The following is a 20,702-nucleotide window of genomic DNA, read 5'->3' on the forward strand; positions in this document are numbered from 1 at the left end:
GGCGTTTGTCGCGATTTGGAAAGAAAGGGAGAAAACATGACAGAATAACACGACGGATATCGCATTTTGTGCAAAATTAATAAATGACTTTTCAATACCGACCAGATACAATTCTGATTTTGGCGGAAACTCAATTTTTTTTGAGTTTATCGCGTTTTGGACCATATATATATATATTACTATATAGCATATATAGTCTTTATATTGCTCGTTGATTAAACGACAGTTGTTCACTACATTATTTTGTGGTGATATTCCAGGGTGTTTTTTTTTTTTTTTAAATCGATAAATGTTAGGCTCATTTTATTTATTTAAATATATTTTATAAATTAAAATATTGAATATATTCATATTTTTTCTTTTTAATTTTCCCTATTCCCTTTTCTCTATCTCTCTCTTATGTAAGCATATATATATATATATATATATATATATATATATATATATATATATATATATAAAGTTTACTCTTTTTCAACGCATTGCTCTTTTGTGGGAGTAGTCACATACTGCCAAAACTGAAAGTTTCTTCTCCTCTTGACAACAGAGTGCCAGTGACTGAGTCATTTCCCTCCAGTCTGTCCAATGTAAGTCTGGACCCTCATATTTGCGCCCCAGAAATATTAGCGACCATCAGGTGGCGCAAAGGAATAGACGTGACGAATTCTGAAAGAATTAAGAGGTTTATTTATTTACATCATAAACGAGCAGCCCCGCAGGAGAATGTAAACGCGTCCTGTCCATCCTCCTCCTCCTCATCACCACCATCATCATCAGTCCAGAGAGACGCGCGATTATTATTAAAGCTCAGGTTCGCTTCACTCATCATCAGCTGGACTTAATGAGTTTGTCAGTGATTAAAGAGCCTGTGTGCTGATGAACTGGGCTGGATTCTGTCTCTTCACCGCTCTGCCCTTAAAATGGAGTTTGTGGAGAGGAAGCGGAGCAGGAAATCTCAGAGCTTTAAACTGGTGAATGATGCAGGTAAGCGGACATACAGTCCTGTAGATGACAGCAGACAATAGAGCACATCGGAGGCGTTACGTCAGCACTCTGGAATGCACCTGTGATACAATGTATCATTCCCTCATTGTCCTGCTCGCATCATCACAATGTCAGACGCTTCGATCTGTTTGAGTCATTTTGATTTTGAATCGCGTGTTTTTCAGCAGCGTTCATAGTAAAACATTTTCATCTTCTAATGCATTTAGTTTATCCATGTGCTCTTCTTCAAGTGTGATAGAATATGATAAAAGTCTGTTTGCTGCGTGAATGTGATGATGGTCTGGATGAAGCTCTTCACAGTCACGCAGCCTACAGGTGGTCCTGCAGCATCACTTCATCACATCTGCACCGCACATACGTCACGCATACAGCTGCTAGTATTAGTGACATCACAGCAAGAGTACATGACATGTCAATCAGCGTCCTGCTGTACTTCATCTACAACTATTTAAGACGTTTTAGTCCTTTCATAATTATTATGCATGCAAGTTTTAACAACTAATAGGCATAAACTGATAGCCTGTATGCAACAGTCTATTTGTGATTTTATTTTATTTAAATTAACTTACTATAGGACTTTTTAAAAAATGCTGAAACCCCTCCTGCTCTGTTGAAATTCATTTGACTGTTTTTTATGTTTAATGTACTAGAGAACTCAATGTTTTATGCGAATGTTTTTATTTTCTCTTATTTATTAAAAAAAAAAAATTATCTGATCTAATCAAAACTCAGCTGTATGCAAAATAAAAAAAAAAAATGTTTTATCTTAAGTGATATAAAACAGATATGGATTTTATACCATTCATTTATGGTATATAATTTATTTTGACTTGTGTTATGTGTATCCTCAACTCTGGATATGTCTGTATGAGAGACAGATAAAATAAACAAATAGTAATAATAATAATTAAAATAAAAAAATTGGAAAGGGTGCACTTATACAGTCAGAGAATCTAATTATTCATATAAATTTTCATTGGATCTTTATGACATTAATTTCATATATATTTATGCATATCTGTTATGTATAGCTGTGGACCCCCAATGTAACATTTTGGACATTAATCAAATTTGAAATTTTGTTTACAGTAAGTTCTTATCAGAATAGTATCAATCTGATACTTCAGTTTTAAAGAGGACCTATAATGCCTCTTTTCACAAAATGTAATATAAGTCTCTGGTGTCCCCAGAATGTGTCTGTGAAGTTTCAGCTCAAAATACCCCATAGATCATTTATTATAGCTTGTCAAATTTGCCATCATTACTGATAATCAAAAAAAAAAAGTGTGAGCAAAAACACGCAGTTTTTGTGTGTGTCCCTTTAAATGTAAATGAGCTGCTGCTGCTCCTGGCTGCTTTCCAGAAGAGGGGCGGAGCTTTAAGAGCTCACACTACAGTTGCTCAACAACAACAAAGCTGGAGAATCTCACGCAGCGAAAATGACGATTATCAGTAACGGTGTTCAGCCTTACATTGTTCAAACTGGAGTCGGACACTGATGGAGAGAAAGTTACAACTTTTAGAATGCATCTGGATGTTTCTTGTATGGTTAGTGGATAAATTTATGTAGTTGTTGTGGAGTTGATTCAACTCATCAACTAGCATGTGCCGTCATGTTAATCTTTTGTGCAAATCCAGCGTTGAATTGACCCCCGTTTGTGAAGCAGTGCGGCGTAAAATGACAGCATGGCAAAAACACTCTGCTACAACAACTCTTCCTGTTCTCTAAAGCAGCCCAACATGGCCTCCCCCTCTTTGTTCTGTGTTCTTGGGGACGGGGTTTATGTAAATGTTAGGGTTAGTTAGTGATGACACCAACCCAGGAAGAAGCTCGTTGTAGTCCCTACCAGCCGTTTGTTGTAGTCCTTAAACAGAGAATCCCTTAAAAAGATAATATCTCCCTTTGCATTGAACTTTGAGAGTCGTAACTTTGCAGATGTTGTTTATGTTTAAACAGCAACATTACACACTAACTAAAGTTAAAAAAGTGAAATCATAATCAACCACCCATTTAAGCATATTTTTAAGCTGTTTGAAACATGTCAACATACAGTATGTTTGGTGTGATTTGACTGTGACCGATGACTGACAATGACTGACATTGTGAATATATAGATAGATAGATAGATAGATAGATACTATCTATCCTAAAACAAAAGCTCTTCTGTGATTTATTTAGATTTTAGCCATGAAATGGATGATGTGGACCAGAATGACACTGAAGGTGAAGCAGCTTCTGAGAGTGAAGGTAGCTATCGTTCATCACATACTTCATGACTATGTACAGGCTCTGTGTGTTAACTGTTTGTCTCAGTCTGGTTAGGTGATGAAGGGATGGAGATAAAGAAACAGATAACAGGCATGATGCGCTTGCTGAGTGACAAGACAGGACGAGTGTACCAGCGAGTTGGACGAGAGGGAGAGACCCTAAAACAAGAGCCTCAGGAAGAGGCTCTCAGCCCGCCCATGGCACAGAGCCCGGCCCCTGAACATCTCCAGTATGGCTGGAGCTCCGTCCCACCTCTGGCTCACGGGCAGTACGGCACACGCTCCAAAACCCAGAGGATGCTGAACCACTTGAAAGCTAATGGTGAGTCTCTAAGCAATGCAGAGGTTTTGTAATCTTCAGAAGATTTGTTAAGTGAGCAAAATCTATGTAAAATGCAAAACAGAGCCATGTTTAGGTATGGATATTACACTATGATGATATTTATATGCAGTGGCCCCAAAAAGTACAACCTGAATTCCGGAAATGTTGGGACATTTTTTAAATTTGAATAAAATGAAAACTAAAAGACCTTCAAATCACATGAGCCAATATTTTATTTTTAATAGAACATAGATAACATAATAAATGTTTAAACTGAGAAATTTTACATTTTTATCCACTAAATGAGCTCATTTCAAATTTGATGCCTGCTACAGGTCTTAAAAAAGTTGGCACAGGGAACAACAAATGGCTGAAAAAGCAAGAAATTTTGAAAAGATTCAGCTGGGAGAACATCTAGCAACTAATTAAGTTAATTGATATCAGGTCTGTAACATGATTAGCTATAAAATGTATGTCTTAGAGAGGCAGAGTCTCTCAGAAGTAAAGATGGGCAGAGAAAATCTCATCATCTACAGTGCATAACATCATCAAAAGATTCAGAGAAACTGGAGAAATCTCTGTGTGTAAGGGACAAGGCCGAAGACCTTTATTGGGTGCCCGTGGTCTTCGGGCCCTCAGACGACACTCCGTCACTCATCGGCATGATTGTGTCAATGACATTACTAAATGGGCCCAGGAATACTTCCAGAAACCACTGTTGGTAAATACAATCCGCCGTGCCATCTGCAGATGCCAACTAAAGCTCTATCATGCAAAAAGGAAGCCATATATGAACATATACATATATATAATATATATATATATATATATATATATATATATACAGTAGGTACGGAAAGTATTCAGACCCCCTTAAATTTTTCACTCTTTGTTATATTGCAGCCATTTGCTAAAATCATTTAAGTTCATTTTTTTTCCTCATTAATGTACACACAGCACCCCATATTGACAGAAAAACACAGAATTGTTGACATTTTTGCAGATTTATTAAAAAAGAAAAACTGAAATATCACATGGTCCTAAGTATTCAGACCCTTTGCTGTGACACTCATATATTTAACTCAGGTGCTGTCCATTTCTTCTGATCATCCTTGAGATGGTTCTACACCTTCATTTGAGTCCAGCTGTGTTTGATTATACTGATTGGACTTGATTAGGAAAGCCACACACCTGTCTATATAAGACCTTACAGCTCACAGTGCATGTCAGAGCAAATGAGAATCATGAGGTCAAAGGAACTGCCTGAAGAGCTCAGAGACAGAATTGTGGCAAGGCACAGATCTGGCCAAGGTTACAAAAAAATTTCTGCTGCACTTAAGGTTCCTAAGAGCACAGTGGCCTCCATAATCCTTAAATGGAAGATGTTTGGGACGACCAGAACCCTTCCTAGAGCTGGCCGTCCGGCCAAACTGAGCTATCGGGGGAGAAGAGCCTTGGTGAGAGAGGTAAAGAAGAACCCAAAGATCACTGTGGCTGAGCTCCAGAGATGCAGTCGGGAGATGGGAGAAAGTTGTAGAAAGTCAACCATCACTGCATCACCAGTCGGGGCTTTATGGCAGAGTGGCCCGACGGAAGCCTCTCCTCAGTGCAAGACACATGAAAAAACACCTGAAGGACTCCAAGATGGTGAGAAATAAGATTCTCTAGTCTGATGAGACCAAGATAGAACTTTTTGGCCTTAATTCTAAGCGGTATGTGTGGAGAAAACCAGGCACTGCTCATCACCTGTCCAATACAGTCCCAACAGTGAAGCATGGTGGTGGCAGCATCATGCTGTGGGGGTGTTTTTCAGCTGCAGGGACAGGATGACTGGTTGCAATCGAGGGAAAGATGAATGCGGCCAAGTACAGGGATATCCTGGACGAAAACCTTCTCCAGAGTGCTCAGGACCTCAGACTGGGCCGAAGGTTTACCTTCCAACAAGACAATGACCCTAAGCACACAGCTAAAATAACGAAGGAGTGGCTTCACAACAACTCCGTGACTGTTCTTGAATGGCCCAGCCAGAGCCCTGACTTAAACCTAATTGAGCATCTCTGGAGAGACCTAAAAATGGCTGTCCACCAACGTTTACCATCCAACCTGACAGAACTGGAGAGGATCTGCAAGGAGGAATGGCAGAGGATCCCCAAATCCAGGTGTGAAAAACTTGTTGCATCTTTCCCAAAAAGACTCATGGCTGTATTAGATCAAAAGGGTGCTTCTACTAAATACTGAGCAAAGGGTCTGAATACTTAGGACCATGTGATATTTCAGTTTTTCTTTTTTAATAAATCTGCAAAAATGTCAACAATTCTGTGTTTTTCTGTCCATATGGGGTGCTGTGTGTACATTAATGAGGAAAAAAAATGAACTTAAATGATTTTAGCAAATGGCTGCAATATAACAAAGAGTGAAAAATTTAAGGGGGTCTGAATACTTTCCGTACCCACTGTATATATATATATATAAAATCTCACAGATTTACTCAATTTACTCAATTCCTTACGAGATAAAACAATCAATAGCCTATATCATTCAAAATTAAGAAAAAAGATTTTATTTCAGTACATTTTATTTTGTTTTATTTTTGTACATTTTATTAATTTTTGTATTTATCAGCTTCCAGTCCAGATATTTACCATTAAACCACACCATTTCTCTTGACCTCTAGTTATTGCAGTTTATCATGAGGTTGAATGAGGGTTTTTTTTTTTTCTTCTTTTTTTCTGTGGTATTAAACTCAGAGAATCCAAGCTTCTTCTTACAGTGACTTCAGATAGGAAAACAGGAAAATATTACTTGAACCCCTTTGGGATTCTTTCCAGGGGAAGTTGTATTATGTGACTGTGGGCTGCAGAAAGATGTACTGTCTGGCACCACAGCAGCAAGTGTCTAGACAGCTTTGGATAACACAGCAAACACGTAATGTCTTTATTCTATACACACAAAAAGACACAATAACTCTCTCACTGTCAGTCTGGTGCACACACACTGGAGTCAGAAAGTCAGGTGGTTTTTGTGCCGGGTGCTTGGAGCCTCTGGGTGTTAGACATCATCAGTGATGGCCGTTGTGTTGACGATGCATGTGTGTTCTGATTCAGACATGGCCTTGCCCCCTGCGCCTGCTGCCATGGCAACTGAGCCCAGCTGCTGTATGTGCAACTGCAAGAGCACCCTGCAGGCCATTCTGCTGGAGTTACGTACCATGAGGAAACTAATCCAAACTCAGAGAGGTAAATCATACATAACTACCCTCAAACTCATCTGAACTCAACGCACGTACAGCCGCATTGACCCGTGTTCTGCTGTACTCTCAGGGACCCAGGACAAACAGGGCTCCCAGGGTTCACTTTCCTCGTCCCGAGCCTGCATCTCCAGGAGGAGGACTCGAAAGAGGAGGCCAGGTCACAGAGTGACACTTCTGGCCACAGCCACTAAAAAAAGCACACCTCTGTCACCAACTGCTGAGGTTGATACTGTTAATGAGTGTAATCAGTCCAGAGAGGACACACCCTCCACGTTGGCAACATTTATCCCAGATCCCATTCCCAGTGTGAAGACACCTTCCTCTCACTACAGCATCACCAGAGGCCAAAGCACCACAGAGGTACACCACTGTCAATGTGTGCGGGAGCGAGTACATTATTAGTACCCAGGGGTTTTATAATAAATTGGTGAATTGACAAAAAAATTTTGTCATCAAAAGTTATTTTTTTATAATATAATATAATATAATATAAGGTTACACTTTATTTTAAGGTGTCTGTGTTACAGTGTAATTATATATCTAAGTAGTGAGTAATAAAAATTATCTACATGTACTTACTATAGGGTTAGGATTAGATTAGGGTGTGGTTTAGGGTTAGATGCATGTAATTATGCATAATTTATAGTAATTACTATAGTAACTACATGTAACGTGTGTAACAAGGACACTAAAATAAAGTGTTAATATAATATAATATAATATAATATAATATAATATAATACATGTCAGGAAGACTGTCAGTTTGTGCATTTTCAGAGACTCTATCTGTATGTTACATAATTACACAATTGGGTGGCAACAAGTAACTGTATTATGAGTGAGTCGTTTAAATATTTCATTCAATCCGTTTGTTTAACAAAACTGATTTGTTCAGGATTAAAACAACTAATTGCATGTAATTATGCGTAATTTATAGTAATTACTATAGTAATACAGTAATTACTGTAGTACTATAGTATAGCACTATTCTATGGCGTTTTTAAGTATAAATAGTGCAAGTAGTGTGTTGACTGAAAATTCCAAAAAGAAAAAGTACACTTTAAAGGGTTAGTTCACCCAAAAATGAAAATTCTGTCATTAACTACTTACCCTCATGTCGTTCTACACCTGTAAGACCTTCGTTCATCTTCGGAACACAAATTAAGATATTTTTGATGAAATCCGATGGCTCAGTGAGGCCTTTATTGCCAGCAATGTCACCGAACTTCTCAAGATCCAGAAAGGTACTCAAAACATATTTAAAACAGTTAAGTGGTTCTATATTAATATTGTAAAGCGACGAGAATACTTTTTGTGCACAAAAAAAAATAAAAAAAATAACGACTTTTCAACAATATCTAATGATGGTGTTTCAAAACACTGCTTCATGAAGCTTCGAAGCTTTATGAATCTTTTGTTTCAAACCACTGATTTGAAACAAAAGATTCAAAGCAGTGTTTTGAAATCGGCCATCACTAGTTATTGTTGAAAAGTTGTTATTTTGTTTTTTTTGGTGCACAAAAAGTATTCTCGTCGCTTTACAATATTAAGGTAGAACCACTGTACTCACATTAACTGCTTTAAAAATGTTTTGAGTACCTTTCTGGATCTTGAGAGGTTTGGTGACATTGCTGGCAATAGAGGCCTCACTGAGCCATCGGATATCATCAAAAATATCTTAATTTGTGTTCCGAAGATGAATGAAGGGCTTACGGGTCTTATAAGTGCATAGCGTATATTACGTCATTTGGGACGCAACTACTGTCTTTCACAAGTCCTCTCCCGTGGCTTCATGGGATAGTAAAGTGTCCATCATATGCACACTTCAGAATCTCGCTGGAAGTAATAGCTCATCTGGGTACCTTTTGCCTACTGTTTAATGAGTACTATGAATATGGACACACTTCTTTTGTTACATACTGTTTTTTTTTTGCCTATTTACAAGTAGGGAAGTATGTGATTTCGGATGCAGCCACTTATATCAGGGGTGGCGAGCCACAGTCCTACAGTTTTGTTTCAGCCCTAATCAAACTCACCTGAACAAGCTAATCAAGGTCTGAAGGGTTACTTGAAAGCTACAGGCAGGTGAGTTTTTATCAGGGTTGGAGCTAAACTCTGCAGGACTGTGGTTCTCCAGGACCAGAGTTTGCCACTCCCTAGTCTATATGAAAGATTCATTGAATCACTCCGATTCGTTCAAACACACGGATTAATTAAAAAAACAAACACAACCTGCTGTTGTTTGATTCTGCTGTGGTTTTGCTTAGAACTGTTTTTGTTGGCAGGACAAAAGCAGACAAAATAATTCTATCCAAAATATTAAGTTCTTGTTTATTAATACATTAAAAAATGTATTTTGCATTATTTCATTAAAAAAATTAAAAAATATTATGAAATTTTAGCAACAGCCTAAAACACTCTAGCAGCCACCTAGAACCTAGAACAGTAACTGCATAGACATGGGCAAAAAGAACATCCTCCAATTATGTTGGAAAGCATCACTCAAATTTTCTTCTGAAAATATCATCTAGTTTTTAGACTCTGAATTCAACCTTACATGTTTCACTTTTTAAAAAAGAAGCACCCAGCTAGCCAGTTTTATTTACTTGCCAAACCACATTTTTACTCTTGGCAAGTTTTTATTTTGGACCATGTTGGCACCCATCAGATAAATGGCCATGTCTTTCTCTCTCACCAGAATGAGAAAATACTATAATAAAATGAAGGGATGAATGCATAAGTATGGTTTCACAATTCTCTAGGCTATGTTTATTCCGATAAGTGTGTATATGAGTATGAGTAATGTATATGTCTTAGAAACTATCTTATAGTTTTTTTATGGATCTTCCATTTTCGTCTCATCCGACTAAAGGTGCAATTGTGGCATGATTACAGTGTGTGTGTCAGTGTCTGAGTGCATGAGTGTGTATTAATTTCTTTTATTAATATCCTGCCCGTCTGTCTCTCCCAGCCGGAGGTGCAGTTGGCCGAGGATTATGACGTATTTATTCCTAAAGCACAGTTGGACTCTATCTTACTGAACTACACACGCTCTGGCAGCCTGCTCTTCAGGAAACTGGTGTGTGCGTTCTTTGATGATACCACACTGGCAAACTCACTGCCCAATGGCAAGAGGAAGAGAGGTCTGAATGACACCAGGAAAGGACTCGATCAAAACATAGTTGGAGCCATTAAAGGTGTGTGAAAATAAATAAACCAGACCAGAATTTACTCAACATCAGCGTAGAGGAGAACATTATAATGAGTTTAAACAGTAGCTCTAAAAATGTATTTGGACACTTACAATAAGCCACACTTTAAAACAGGGGTCTCCAAACTCGGTCCTGGAGGGCCACTGTCCTGCAGGGTTTAGCTCCAACCCCAATTAAACACCTGAACCAGCTAATCAAGGTCTAATTAGGCATACTAGAAACTTCCAGGCATGCGTATTGAGGCAAGTTGGAGCTAAACTCCGCAGGACAGTGGCCCTCCAGGACCGAGTTTGGAGACCCATGCTTTAAAATGTCATTGCATTAGATAGTTAAATATCAAACCATGTGGTGCACACAGTCACTACAAAAATGGTTCAAAAATTATGTTATTGAGTGAAAATCATGCAGCATTTGCTTGTAGATGTTACTTGGTTTGATAGAATTAATATATTTTAAAACACACACACACACATACATACAGGTGTGTGTGTGTGTGTGTGTGTATATATATATATATATATATATATATATATATATATATATATATATATATATACACACACAGTGCATCCGGAAAGTATTCAAAGCGCTTCACTTTTTCCACATTTTGTTATGTTACAGCCTTATTCCAAAATGGATTAAATTAATTATTTTCCTCAAAATTCTACAAACAGTACCCCATAATGACAACGTGAAAGAAGTACATAAGTATTCACAGCCTTTGCCATGACACTCAAAATTGAGCTCAGGTGCATCCTGTTTCCACTGATCATCCTTGAGATGTTTCTACAACTTGATTGGAGTCCACCTGTGGTAAATTCAGTTGATTGGACATGATTTGGAAAGGCACACTCTATATAATGTCCCACAGTTAACAGTGCATGTCAGAGCACAAACCAAGCCATGAAGTCCAAGGAATTGTCTGTAGACCTCCGAGACAGGATTGTATCAAGGCACAGCAGTTTCTAAAATACTCAGACCAGCCGTCTGGCAACAACCACTATGCCATGTTCAAAGTCACTTAAGTCACCTTTCTTCCCCATTCTGATGCTCAGTATGAGCTTCAGCAGATCATCTTGACCATGTCTACATGCCTAAATGCATTGAGTTGCTGCCATGTGATTGGCTGATTAGATATTTGCATTAAAGAGCTGTTGTACCTAATAAAGTGGACTGTGAGTGTATATATGTATCTTTTAAATCTGTGATTCTTTTCTGTGTGTGTATGAATCTAGTGTTCACAGAAAAGTATTGCACTGCCAATGGAATTGAGAAGCTTCCCGGCCCTAGAGACTGGGTCCAGATTCTGCAAGACCAGATTAAACTTGCCCGTCGACGCTTAAAAAGAGGTGAGAAAGAGAAATAGATGGCATGAGACATTAAAAAGACAGGGCAAGTGAAAAAGCTGGTGTCAAATAATGATTCAAAGTTGTAACAGTGCTGTTGCTTCATGATTGATGGTTTGCTAGTTGAGTGCTATTAAAATAATTAATTGATCATTAAAAAGTTAATTCCTCAAATACTTCATTGTCATCTTTTATTTGATTTATTTTTTATGATTTGCAGCAGAGACAACCTCAGACAGTAGTGATATTCAGCACAAAACAGGTACTCAGACACATTGACCCGAACCCACACACACTGCATGAATGAAAGCGCTTCAGATCGATGAGTGTCCTTCACCTCACAATATCCCAGCATTCTTTGCAATAGCAAATGGTTTATTAGACTGGTAATGTCCACGAGTTGAAGATACTCTAGTCTAAATAATACGCTAAATAACTTATTCTCTCTAGTATTGTATCATCTTTATTATTTTTCAGAGAAAACTGTTGATAAAGTGGAAACTGTGATGCAAAATGGTACGGCAATGCACACTTTTAACATCTCACTCTCAAAAAGTGGCATTGTTCTTAAGTAACACTTTCTTCTGTACCGCAGGTGCTGTTTATGAGAGAACAGAATGTCTAGTTGCTATGGACACTGCCTGAGAAGAGATTGTTTTCAACAAAATGCAATCTCCGACCCCCGCAAAGGAGTCATTTTTAATAGTTTCATATGTCTAGACTGGAGCACGTGTCAACAGATATGGCTTTGAAATTCTCATGGTCAGCTGTGCTACAGACAGAAAGTTTGTGTGGAAATAAAGGGCAACATTTGGCTGATCTGTAGGACCCCTGCTGGCATTCCCGACAACTATGGACACACTTTTGTAACACAAGTACTCTCATTTGATAATTTTAAAGTGGGTCGTCCCAGATGTTACTAGTTGTCTTCTATGAATATATGGAAGTGTTTGTAGTTTTTCAGCTTCATCCAAATGCTTCACCAACAAATATCAGCAGAACTGCTGAAAAAACATGACTGTGCCTTTAATTCACTCTGCCATGCCAAGCAACAAACTGATGTCATTTCACGGTTGTGCTGTTTATTGACACTTTCTGGTGAAATATGTTGCATTTTCTAGTATTTAATGTCACATTTGCTGCACATAGTCTTACTAATATGTCGTTGGTTATATAATCTGGCAGACTGGTTATGTAGACATGTAACTGTTTGACTTCCTGTGTAAGAGGATTTAGTGTCTATTGAATGTGTACTAATGAGTGAATATGAACATTGTCCTGCGTCTGTGTAACAAAGGGTTTTTACCTCACGGCCAAATGCTTGAATAACTATTCATGTTAATATCCGGGTTAAATACTAGTAAAGCTGTTTGGACAGCATCTGTGGCTCAATTCATGTCTCAGTTTGCAAAAGCAATTCTAAACGCACATACAGAAATGCACTTTCATTGCACATTTGCCCCTTAGACGTCCACTGTAAGTGCAGAACTTTCACCTCAGACTAATGTTTGCTTTCACAAACTGAGATATGACGAATGCTGCAGATGTGGTTGATAGAGCTTAAGCGTGAATATTCCTTTAAGAGCACAGATATTATGTCTGTTTCTCCTTTTTAATATGCCTGTTTAAAAAAAAAGATAAAGCTCAACTTTATGTTTATTAGTGGAAAGTTGTTTGGTCTGATGCGTCAAATAAATACTATGGCTGTGTCCTAAATGGTTGACCTAAATCTGTTTCAAATGTGCTTGTTTCCCCAACAATATTTCACAGATACAGTCAAGTGACCATACTCAAAAATGAATCAAGTTACATTTTCTGTAACAAGTCACACTGATAAAGAAACAGGAAAAAAAAAAACACTCAAAGGACAGAAAAAGAGTAAAGCATATTTTATTTATTTTTTTATGTTTTTTTTGTTGGCAGATTTGTATATATATTTATTTCATAAAAGTGAAGATTAAAATTGATATTTTGCATTTGTGGATGTAGAATTTACAAAAACAAAATTAAATGTATAATAAAACATTCATCATCATTGAAACGATCATTTATTTAGTAACCAAAAATAATACGCATATAAAGCAAAGACAAAAATCTGTAAATACTTATAAAACTGGCAAGACCACAGTAAAGTTTAAAGGTACAAACAAATGTGGACATTTTTTGTTGCCACACTCCGATCTCCTTTAAAGGGGAGGTGATTACGTCACGCGGGAAAGAAGGACCCTTATAGAACTTCGACTTTTTAATTAAAATATCTGTTCAGAACACTTATTAGCTTGAAATGATGTTCGGAATTAACATATCATTACATAAACAGTTAAAATAATCTTGTATGCATAAGGAATATGGCGTTGTTCGTCAAGAAATAGAGTATTGAATTCAGTGTCAGTCTTTTCAGGCACATTTTCGAGGCGCCCTTTCTGCGCGCGGTGCATTGCGGGAACGTCGCGTCTCTTGTATCGAGCGAAACCGGTAAGCACAAACTGAACAGCACAATTAAAGGGGAAATGGGGCACGAATATAACTGTGCCACAATGCATTAAGTGTGAGGAGAGCTATCTAATTTATTCCAGTAGGAGACATAATCAGCGGAATTTGTGTAAAGTGCACCAAATAATTTTAATTCTTTATTATTACTCTGTTGTGCACACTGCAATCATGGCGCGGGCGCTTTAAGGGTTAATTTTTTCCACCGCCGACATTTTTAGAAACACTTCGGCCAGCTTGCTTCTGTTATTAATATGGCTCATCTGTCTTTTTAAACGTTTTCTTCTTAGCATGCATACGTTATATTGTATATTAGATGTAATGAAATGTAATCGAGCAGCGGAGGCGTTGCACTGGATCAGCGCGTGCAGCGGTATTAGTGATTCACTAGCGAATTGTTCGTTTGACATGATTCTTTTTAAAATGACTCATTCAAGCGCCTGTATAACTTTTATTGTTGATTATTCATTATCGTTGCATTCATAAATGTAAATCTATGAAGGCAAAATCTCATTTTTCGCTTTAAAAAGACTGCATTGCTAATTACCTAGCTTAAGTAAAAATTGAAAGAGAAACAATTCAGCAAACTGCTATATATTGAATTTGTTTGCTGAACTAAATTGCTCTTGGTATTTTTTGCTGTCTTTACTGTAGTAGTTGGTGTCTTAATCGACATTATAAATTTAATGTATTTGTTGTGCTCAATAATAATAATAAAAAGTTGCGCGGAGAACTTTGGGAGCTCTTGGGTGATGGATAAAAACGAGTCAAATATTTCCCCCCTGATTAATTGAACGAACTCTTCAAACGAATCGAATCACTTAAAAGAATCAGTCTTGAATAGAGAGCGCGCGCCACATCAGTGCATTTCGAACTGATCCAAGAGATCACAACATCAGCATGCACCCATATATCTGTACATACATAAAAATGCATTGCATGATCTGTTTTTAAAGAACCAATTATTTATCAGAAGAAATAAAGTATAATGCGTTAAATCCGTATGTTTGAGTGTTTTGTTTTTTATTCAGTTATGAGTCGGGCTGTTAAAACAGAGTGATTCAGAGGGAGAGAAAAACGTTGCCATGTAAACAAAGGAGGAGGATGTACAGTGAATTCAGCTCAGCAAGAGCTTTGAACATAGCTGATGTATTTAAAGGGGAGGATCACCTCTGAGCATCAGTGCAAAGACATTTGTGCAAAACTGTTGCATTATTTTGATTCACATTTAGGGTGAAACAGTAAAATACTATATTTATTATCACTGGATATTATATTTATGGATGTTCTTTGAATTATCTCTTTTAATGTCCGTAGTTTTGTATGTTTACACACTTTAATGTTTGTTTCTTCTTTTCTCAGATAGCCATTGTGCGTGCCAGTGAAGTTTTTTAAACATGTCGGTGCGGGAATCTTTTAACCCAGAGAGTTATGATCTGGACAAGAACTTCAGACTAACGCGCTTCACAGAGCTCAAGGGAACAGGTTGCAAAGTCCCTCAAGATGTGCTCCAAAAACTTCTAGAATCCCTGCAGGAAAACCATTATCAGGAAGATGAGCAGTTCCTCGGGGCTGTAATGCCCAGATTAGGTGCTTAACTACACACACACACACAGCTAGAAATTACTTTTTATTATTATTTTTTAAGATTTTTTAAAGCTCTCTCATTAGTCTGGCCAGAGAAAAAAAACAATTCCTTAAAGGAATTGTTCTCCAAAAAAAGGAAAATGTGTCATTTATATACTCTTTATTTAGACCTTGATGTAGTTTCTAAACCTTACATGAAAAAACAGAATTTTCATTTTTGCATGAGCTATTTTTTTGTATTTGCATGAAACTTTAAGCTTCAACACTACAAACTTAAGACAAACTATTAACCCTGTTTGAAATAACAATGTTTACTTCCAATAGGCATTGGTATGGACACTTGTGTGATTCCGTTGAGACATGGAGGCTTGTCACTTGTGCAGACCACAGACTATATCTACCCCATAGTGGATGATCCATATATGATGGTAAATACTCACTTCAGAGTAACATTAAAGATGCATCACAGATTGAAAATTGCCACATTACATTTATTAACATTATTTTCCCCACTATGAATTCTCTTGGTTTTTAGGGTAGAATTGCTTGTGCCAATGTGCTGAGTGACCTGTATGCCATGGGTGTAACAGAATGCGATAACATGCTGATGCTCCTTGGTGTCAGCAACAAACTCACAGAGAAGGTGAGGCTGAGGAAAAAAAAAAGCCTTTTGTGCTACTGAGATGTGAAACTGATCTGTAAATGTACAGGCAAGGTGTAGTTATTTTAAAGGGATAGTTCACCCAAAAATGAAAATGAAGATATTTAGAAGAATGTTTGTAACCAAGCAGATCGTGCCCCCCATTGACTACCATAGTAGGAAAAATAAATACTATGATAGTCAATGAGGGGCGAGATCTGCTTGGTTACAAACATTCTTCCAAATACCTTCCTTTGTGTTCAACAGAGCAAAGAAATTCATACAGGTTTGGAACAACTTGAGGGTGAGTAAATGATGACAGAATTTTCATTTTTGGGTGAACTATCCCTTTAAGGAGTGGTTTACCTAAAAATACAAATTTCTAAGGCCTCTAAATGATAAACATAATCAAAACTTTGATGAAAAACCTGTTGTACATAATCTGCTACATGCATTCTGTCATCTAATTTGTTTTTTAGCATGTAAAAGATCTTTTGTATAATTCTAAAAATCTGAAACCTGTGATTTATATAGGTAAACATAAGGATGACTTTTTCAATTTTAGTAATATTTCAAGATGAACACTTACTGGACTGACATGCTTGTTTGCTTGATTATCCGTACTTCATTTTTTGGATAAACCATGTTTCAATGTGAGTGTTAAATATAAATCACGCTTTTGAGGAACGTTTATTTGTACAGCTCTTGTCTTAAAGGGTTAGTTCACCTAAAATTTTAAAATTCTGTCATTAATTACTCACCCTCATGTCGTTCCACACCCTGTAAGACCTTCGTTCATCTTCAGAACACAAATTAAGATATTTTTGATGAAATGTGTGAGCTCTCTGACCCCTTTATAGAAAGCAATTTAATTACCACTCAGGGCCCAGAAAGGTACTAAAGACATTGTTAAAATAGTCCATGTGACTGCAGTGGTTCAACCTTAATTTTATGAAGCGACGAGAATACTTTTTTTTTTTTGCGCAAGAGACAAAAATAATGCTAAATAATCATGTGATATGTGTTTTGTAGGAGCGTGATAAGGTCATGCCGCTGGTCATCCAGGGGTTTAAGGATGCATCCGAGGAGGCAGGAACCTCAGTTACAGGTGGTCAGACTGTTATAAATCCTTGGATAGTCCTGGGAGGCGTGGCCACAACAGTGTGCCAACCTAATGAGTTCATTATGTAAGTATCTCTAATTTTATATACTCTAGCCAGTTATTGATAAATGATTAACTAATAGGTCTCTCCATTCCTGTAATTTTGTGCATGTGTGTTTCTGCATGTTCTAGGCCAGATAATGCAGTACCAGGGGATGTGCTGGTTCTTACCAAACCACTCGGAACACAAGTGGCGGTTGCAGTGCATCAGTGGCTGGACATTGTAAGTGTTTTAGACATTTTTAATTACCTATTATAGCTTGAACAGCATCTAACTGCTTTCTATATTTCTTTCTGTCTCAGCCAGAAAAATGGAATAAGATAAAGTTGGTTGTCACTCAGGAGGATGTTGAACTGGCTTATCAGGAGGCCATGTTGAACATGGCTCGACTCAACAGAACAGGTCAGTACATGACACATGAGCGCGGCTCATAAATAAGTTACCAGCAAACGTTTGATTTTTATCCGTCTCTCTTTCCGTCCAGCTGCCGGGCTGATGCACACCTTCAATGCACACGCAGCGACTGACATCACAGGGTTTGGGATCCTGGGTCACGCTCAGAACCTGGCGCGGCAACAGCGTACAGAGGTGTCCTTCGTCATTCACAACTTGCCAGTTCTTGCCAAAATGGCTGCCGTCAGCAAAGCTTGCGGGAACATGTTTGGCCTTATGCACGGCACCTGCCCAGAGACCTCAGGTATAAGATCTGATCTGCAGTGCACCTTTTTTTTTTTCTTGTGACAGTAAACTGTACTGAGGTGTCTGAAAGTCTGAAAAAAAAAAAAAGTGAAGAGAACCATTTTACATTTTTACATGAAGAAAACTTAAAAATAAAATATAATTTCATTTCTAATTTTATATAAATATTCTGCATTTTAAATATAAAGGAACTAATAATAACAAAAATCTAATCAATTATAGGTTAAAGTTTAAAAAAATCTAAAATATATTAGTAAAAAAAATTAATGAAGAGATTCTATAAAATGTACAATACCATTCAAAAGTTTGGGGTCAGGAAGTTTTCTTTAAATGTTTTTAAAAGAAGTCTCTGCTCACTAAGGCAGCATTTGTTTGATTAAAAAATACAGTAAAAACTGTAATATTGTGAAATATTAGAAACAATTTAAAATGGCTGTTTTCTATTTGAATATATTTTAAAATGTAATTTATTCCTGTGATGTCAAAGCTGAGTTTTCAGCATCATTACGGCAGTCTTCAGTGTCACGTGATCCTTATTCTTAAATGCTGATTTGGTGCTCAAGAAACATTTGTTATTTTTGCTGCTTAGTATTTTTCTGAAAACCATGATTAAAATTTTCAGGATTCTTTAATGAATAGAAAATTCAAAACAACAGCATTTGAAATAGTTGTTTCTTCATGTCATAGCTTTTCTTTTTCCTTTCTGAATTATGTTTATTTCCAAGTTTAAATGGGGAGGCAATGTTTTCACTATGGTCTCAGATGTTTAGATACCACTGTATGTGTATTTTATTGTATTGAAGGATTTGTTCACCCAAAAATGAAAATTCTGTCATTAATTACTCACCCTCATGTCGTTCCACACCCGTAAGACCTTCATTCTTCTTCAGAACACAAATTAAGATATTTTTGATAAAATCCGATAGCTGTCTGACTCCTCCATAGACAGCAATTTAACCACCACTTTCAAGGACCAGAAAGGTAGTAAAGACATCGTTAAAATAATCCATGTGACTACATTGGTTCAACCTTAATTTTATGAAGCGATGTGAACAGCATAGGAGACTGACATGGAAGAGAAGAAATTGTGGAATAAAGTTGTTATTTTTGTTTGTTTTTTTACGCACAAAAAGTATTCTTGTCGCTTTATACAATTAAGGTTGAACCACTGTAGTCACATGGACTGTTTTAACAATGTCTTTGCTACCTTTCTGGGTCTTGAATGTGGTAATTAAATTGCTGTCTATAGAGGAGTCAGACAGCTCTCGGATTTCATTAAAAATATCTTAATTTGTGTTCTGAAGATGAACGAGGGTCTTACGGGTTTGGAGCAAAATGAGGGTGAGTATTTAATGACAGAATTTTCATTTTTGGATGAACTAACCCTTTAAAGTCGTCTTAATAAGCTATTATTACACATTTCACTTTTTTAACCTTGCAAAAAGCAGCAATCTGAATCTTGCTTTTTTTTCCTTTTTTATTTTTCTGTAGGAGGTTTGCTGATCTGTCTTCCACGTGAGCAAGCAGCCCGTTTTTGTGCCGAGATCAAATCTCCCAAGTACGGCGAGGGTCACCAGGCGTGGATCATCGGCATCGTAGAGAAAGGCAACCGCACGGCACGCATCATCGACAAACCCCGCATCATCGAAGTCGCACCGCAGGTAGCCACGCAGAATGTCAACACCACCCCAGGAGCCACATCTTAAACCTGAGTGCCCCAAACAGCTAGCGTACTCTAGCCTCACCTGAAAATATATCAGCGTAATGATATATAAAACATCTGCCCACCTTGGCCTTCCGGCAGATTCTACATGGACACGGTTATAAAGCAGAAGAACATTTAACGAAGAAAATTCAATTGCCTTTTTATGTCTATAGTTTTCTGTTACATTAACTGACCCATGCACCTGATTGTGAGGCAGCTTCCAAGTAGAACGTATGAGTAATAGTATAATTCTTATCTGATACTGTTGATTACTTCCAGATATCTTCTGCTCGCACATCACCTGCGGTTTCATACATAGCCATGATGTGTTTTAGCACATTTCTTGTTTTCTTGTTAGTATGCACAACCCATGCGGTAGGTTACATCATAATCTTTGCCTCAAACAATAGTTAATGAAGCTGCAGTGACGAGGAAGAGTGTGTCAGGAAAGGATTGCTTTTTTTACTTTTGTATTATCCCTTGTGTGTCGGATAAAAAAAAAAACCTCCCTCACTGTTTGGTGGAAACTTTGTTGGACTGAAGGAATCCAAGGTTATACCTCTCTAATAAATCAAGACCTCGTATTCTGGGAAACGCACCCGTCTTTGACGGTGGTGCCGATGTTTCTCAAAGAATGTGCTAAATGTTGGAGATGCAGTTTATATTGTATGATATTCACTGTTTCACATGAACATCATTAGTTCTGTTCTGTGGTAGAGCTGTTTTTATATTCTGTACAAAGGTCATACTTTCTTGCTGTCTCTCATATTTGCTAATCATTATATATATGCCTTGAAACCCCTCCAATAAATCTCAGATCTTTTTTTTAATTCTTGAAAAGATGTGTTTGATTGTGTGTGTGTTGGATGTTAAGACCCAGATTTTTTATGTACAGCTTTTCTGTTTAATCAAGTGCAGGGTAAATTCAGTATTTTAAATGTGAATATGCACCAATTAATATTTACAGTCATTTGCCAAAGACTACATACTAAAATATTTACAATTAAATACAATA

General features: G+C 37.3%; 2 protein-coding genes across 9 annotated transcripts; both read left to right on the plus strand.

The window, feature by feature from the left end:
- Positions 1-579: 579 nt before the first annotated feature.
- On the plus strand, positions 580-13,465 carry bend7 (BEN domain containing 7). 3 transcript variants are annotated; one of them, XM_051870483.1, is made up of 10 exons: positions 586-984; positions 3,185-3,253; positions 3,320-3,595; positions 6,700-6,831; positions 6,916-7,205; positions 9,817-10,042; positions 11,293-11,406; positions 11,624-11,665; positions 11,881-11,919; positions 11,999-13,465. In XM_051870483.1, the coding sequence occupies exons 1-10, from the start codon at positions 921-923 to the stop codon at positions 12,046-12,048; spliced, it is 1,302 nt and encodes a 433-aa protein (XP_051726443.1). In that variant the 5' UTR covers positions 586-920; the 3' UTR covers positions 12,049-13,465. The 3 variants fall into 3 exon arrangements, with proteins under 3 accessions (XP_051726445.1, XP_051726442.1, XP_051726443.1); XM_051870485.1 differs by having other exon boundaries at positions 580-984; positions 3,185-3,229; positions 11,881-13,465; XM_051870482.1 differs by having other exon boundaries at positions 584-984; positions 11,881-13,465.
- Positions 13,466-13,710: 245 nt separating this feature from the next.
- Positions 13,711-20,517, plus strand: sephs1 (selenophosphate synthetase 1). 6 transcript variants are annotated; one of them, XM_051870486.1, is made up of 9 exons: positions 13,711-13,878; positions 15,256-15,483; positions 15,805-15,908; positions 16,016-16,123; positions 17,153-17,307; positions 17,415-17,505; positions 17,586-17,685; positions 17,768-17,980; positions 19,474-20,517. In XM_051870486.1, exons 2-9 carry the CDS (start codon positions 15,291-15,293, stop codon positions 19,686-19,688), a joined length of 1,179 nt encoding a protein of 392 aa, XP_051726446.1. In that variant the 5' UTR covers positions 13,711-13,878; positions 15,256-15,290; the 3' UTR covers positions 19,689-20,517. The 6 variants fall into 6 exon arrangements, with proteins under 6 accessions (XP_051726446.1, XP_051726447.1, XP_051726450.1 ...); XM_051870487.1 differs by lacking the exon at positions 13,711-13,878 and adding an exon at positions 13,884-14,005; XM_051870490.1 differs by lacking the exon at positions 13,711-13,878 and adding an exon at positions 13,884-14,005 and having other exon boundaries at positions 15,260-15,483.
- The last annotated feature ends 185 nt before the right edge of the window (positions 20,518-20,702 follow it).

Source organism: Ctenopharyngodon idella, chromosome 18 (assembly GCF_019924925.1).
Source record: "Ctenopharyngodon idella isolate HZGC_01 chromosome 18, HZGC01, whole genome shotgun sequence".
Taxonomy (NCBI): domain Eukaryota; kingdom Metazoa; phylum Chordata; class Actinopteri; order Cypriniformes; family Xenocyprididae; genus Ctenopharyngodon; species Ctenopharyngodon idella.

Coding starts and splice junctions, on each gene's coding strand:
- bend7 (XM_051870482.1), top strand. CDS start 921: ATGGAGTTTGTGGAGAGGAAGCGGAGCAGGAAATCTCAGAGCTTTAAA. Junction 3,596..6,699: donor GAACCACTTGAAAGCTAATG/GTGAGTCTCTAA, acceptor GTTCTGATTCAG/ACATGGCCTTGCCCCCTGCG. Junction 11,407..11,623: donor CCGTCGACGCTTAAAAAGAG/GTGAGAAAGAGA, acceptor TATGATTTGCAG/CAGAGACAACCTCAGACAGT.
- sephs1 (XM_051870486.1), top strand. CDS start 15,291: ATGTCGGTGCGGGAATCTTTTAACCCAGAGAGTTATGATCTGGACAAG. Junction 15,484..15,804: donor GGCTGTAATGCCCAGATTAG/GTGCTTAACTAC, acceptor TACTTCCAATAG/GCATTGGTATGGACACTTGT. Junction 17,308..17,414: donor CAACCTAATGAGTTCATTAT/GTAAGTATCTCT, acceptor TGCATGTTCTAG/GCCAGATAATGCAGTACCAG.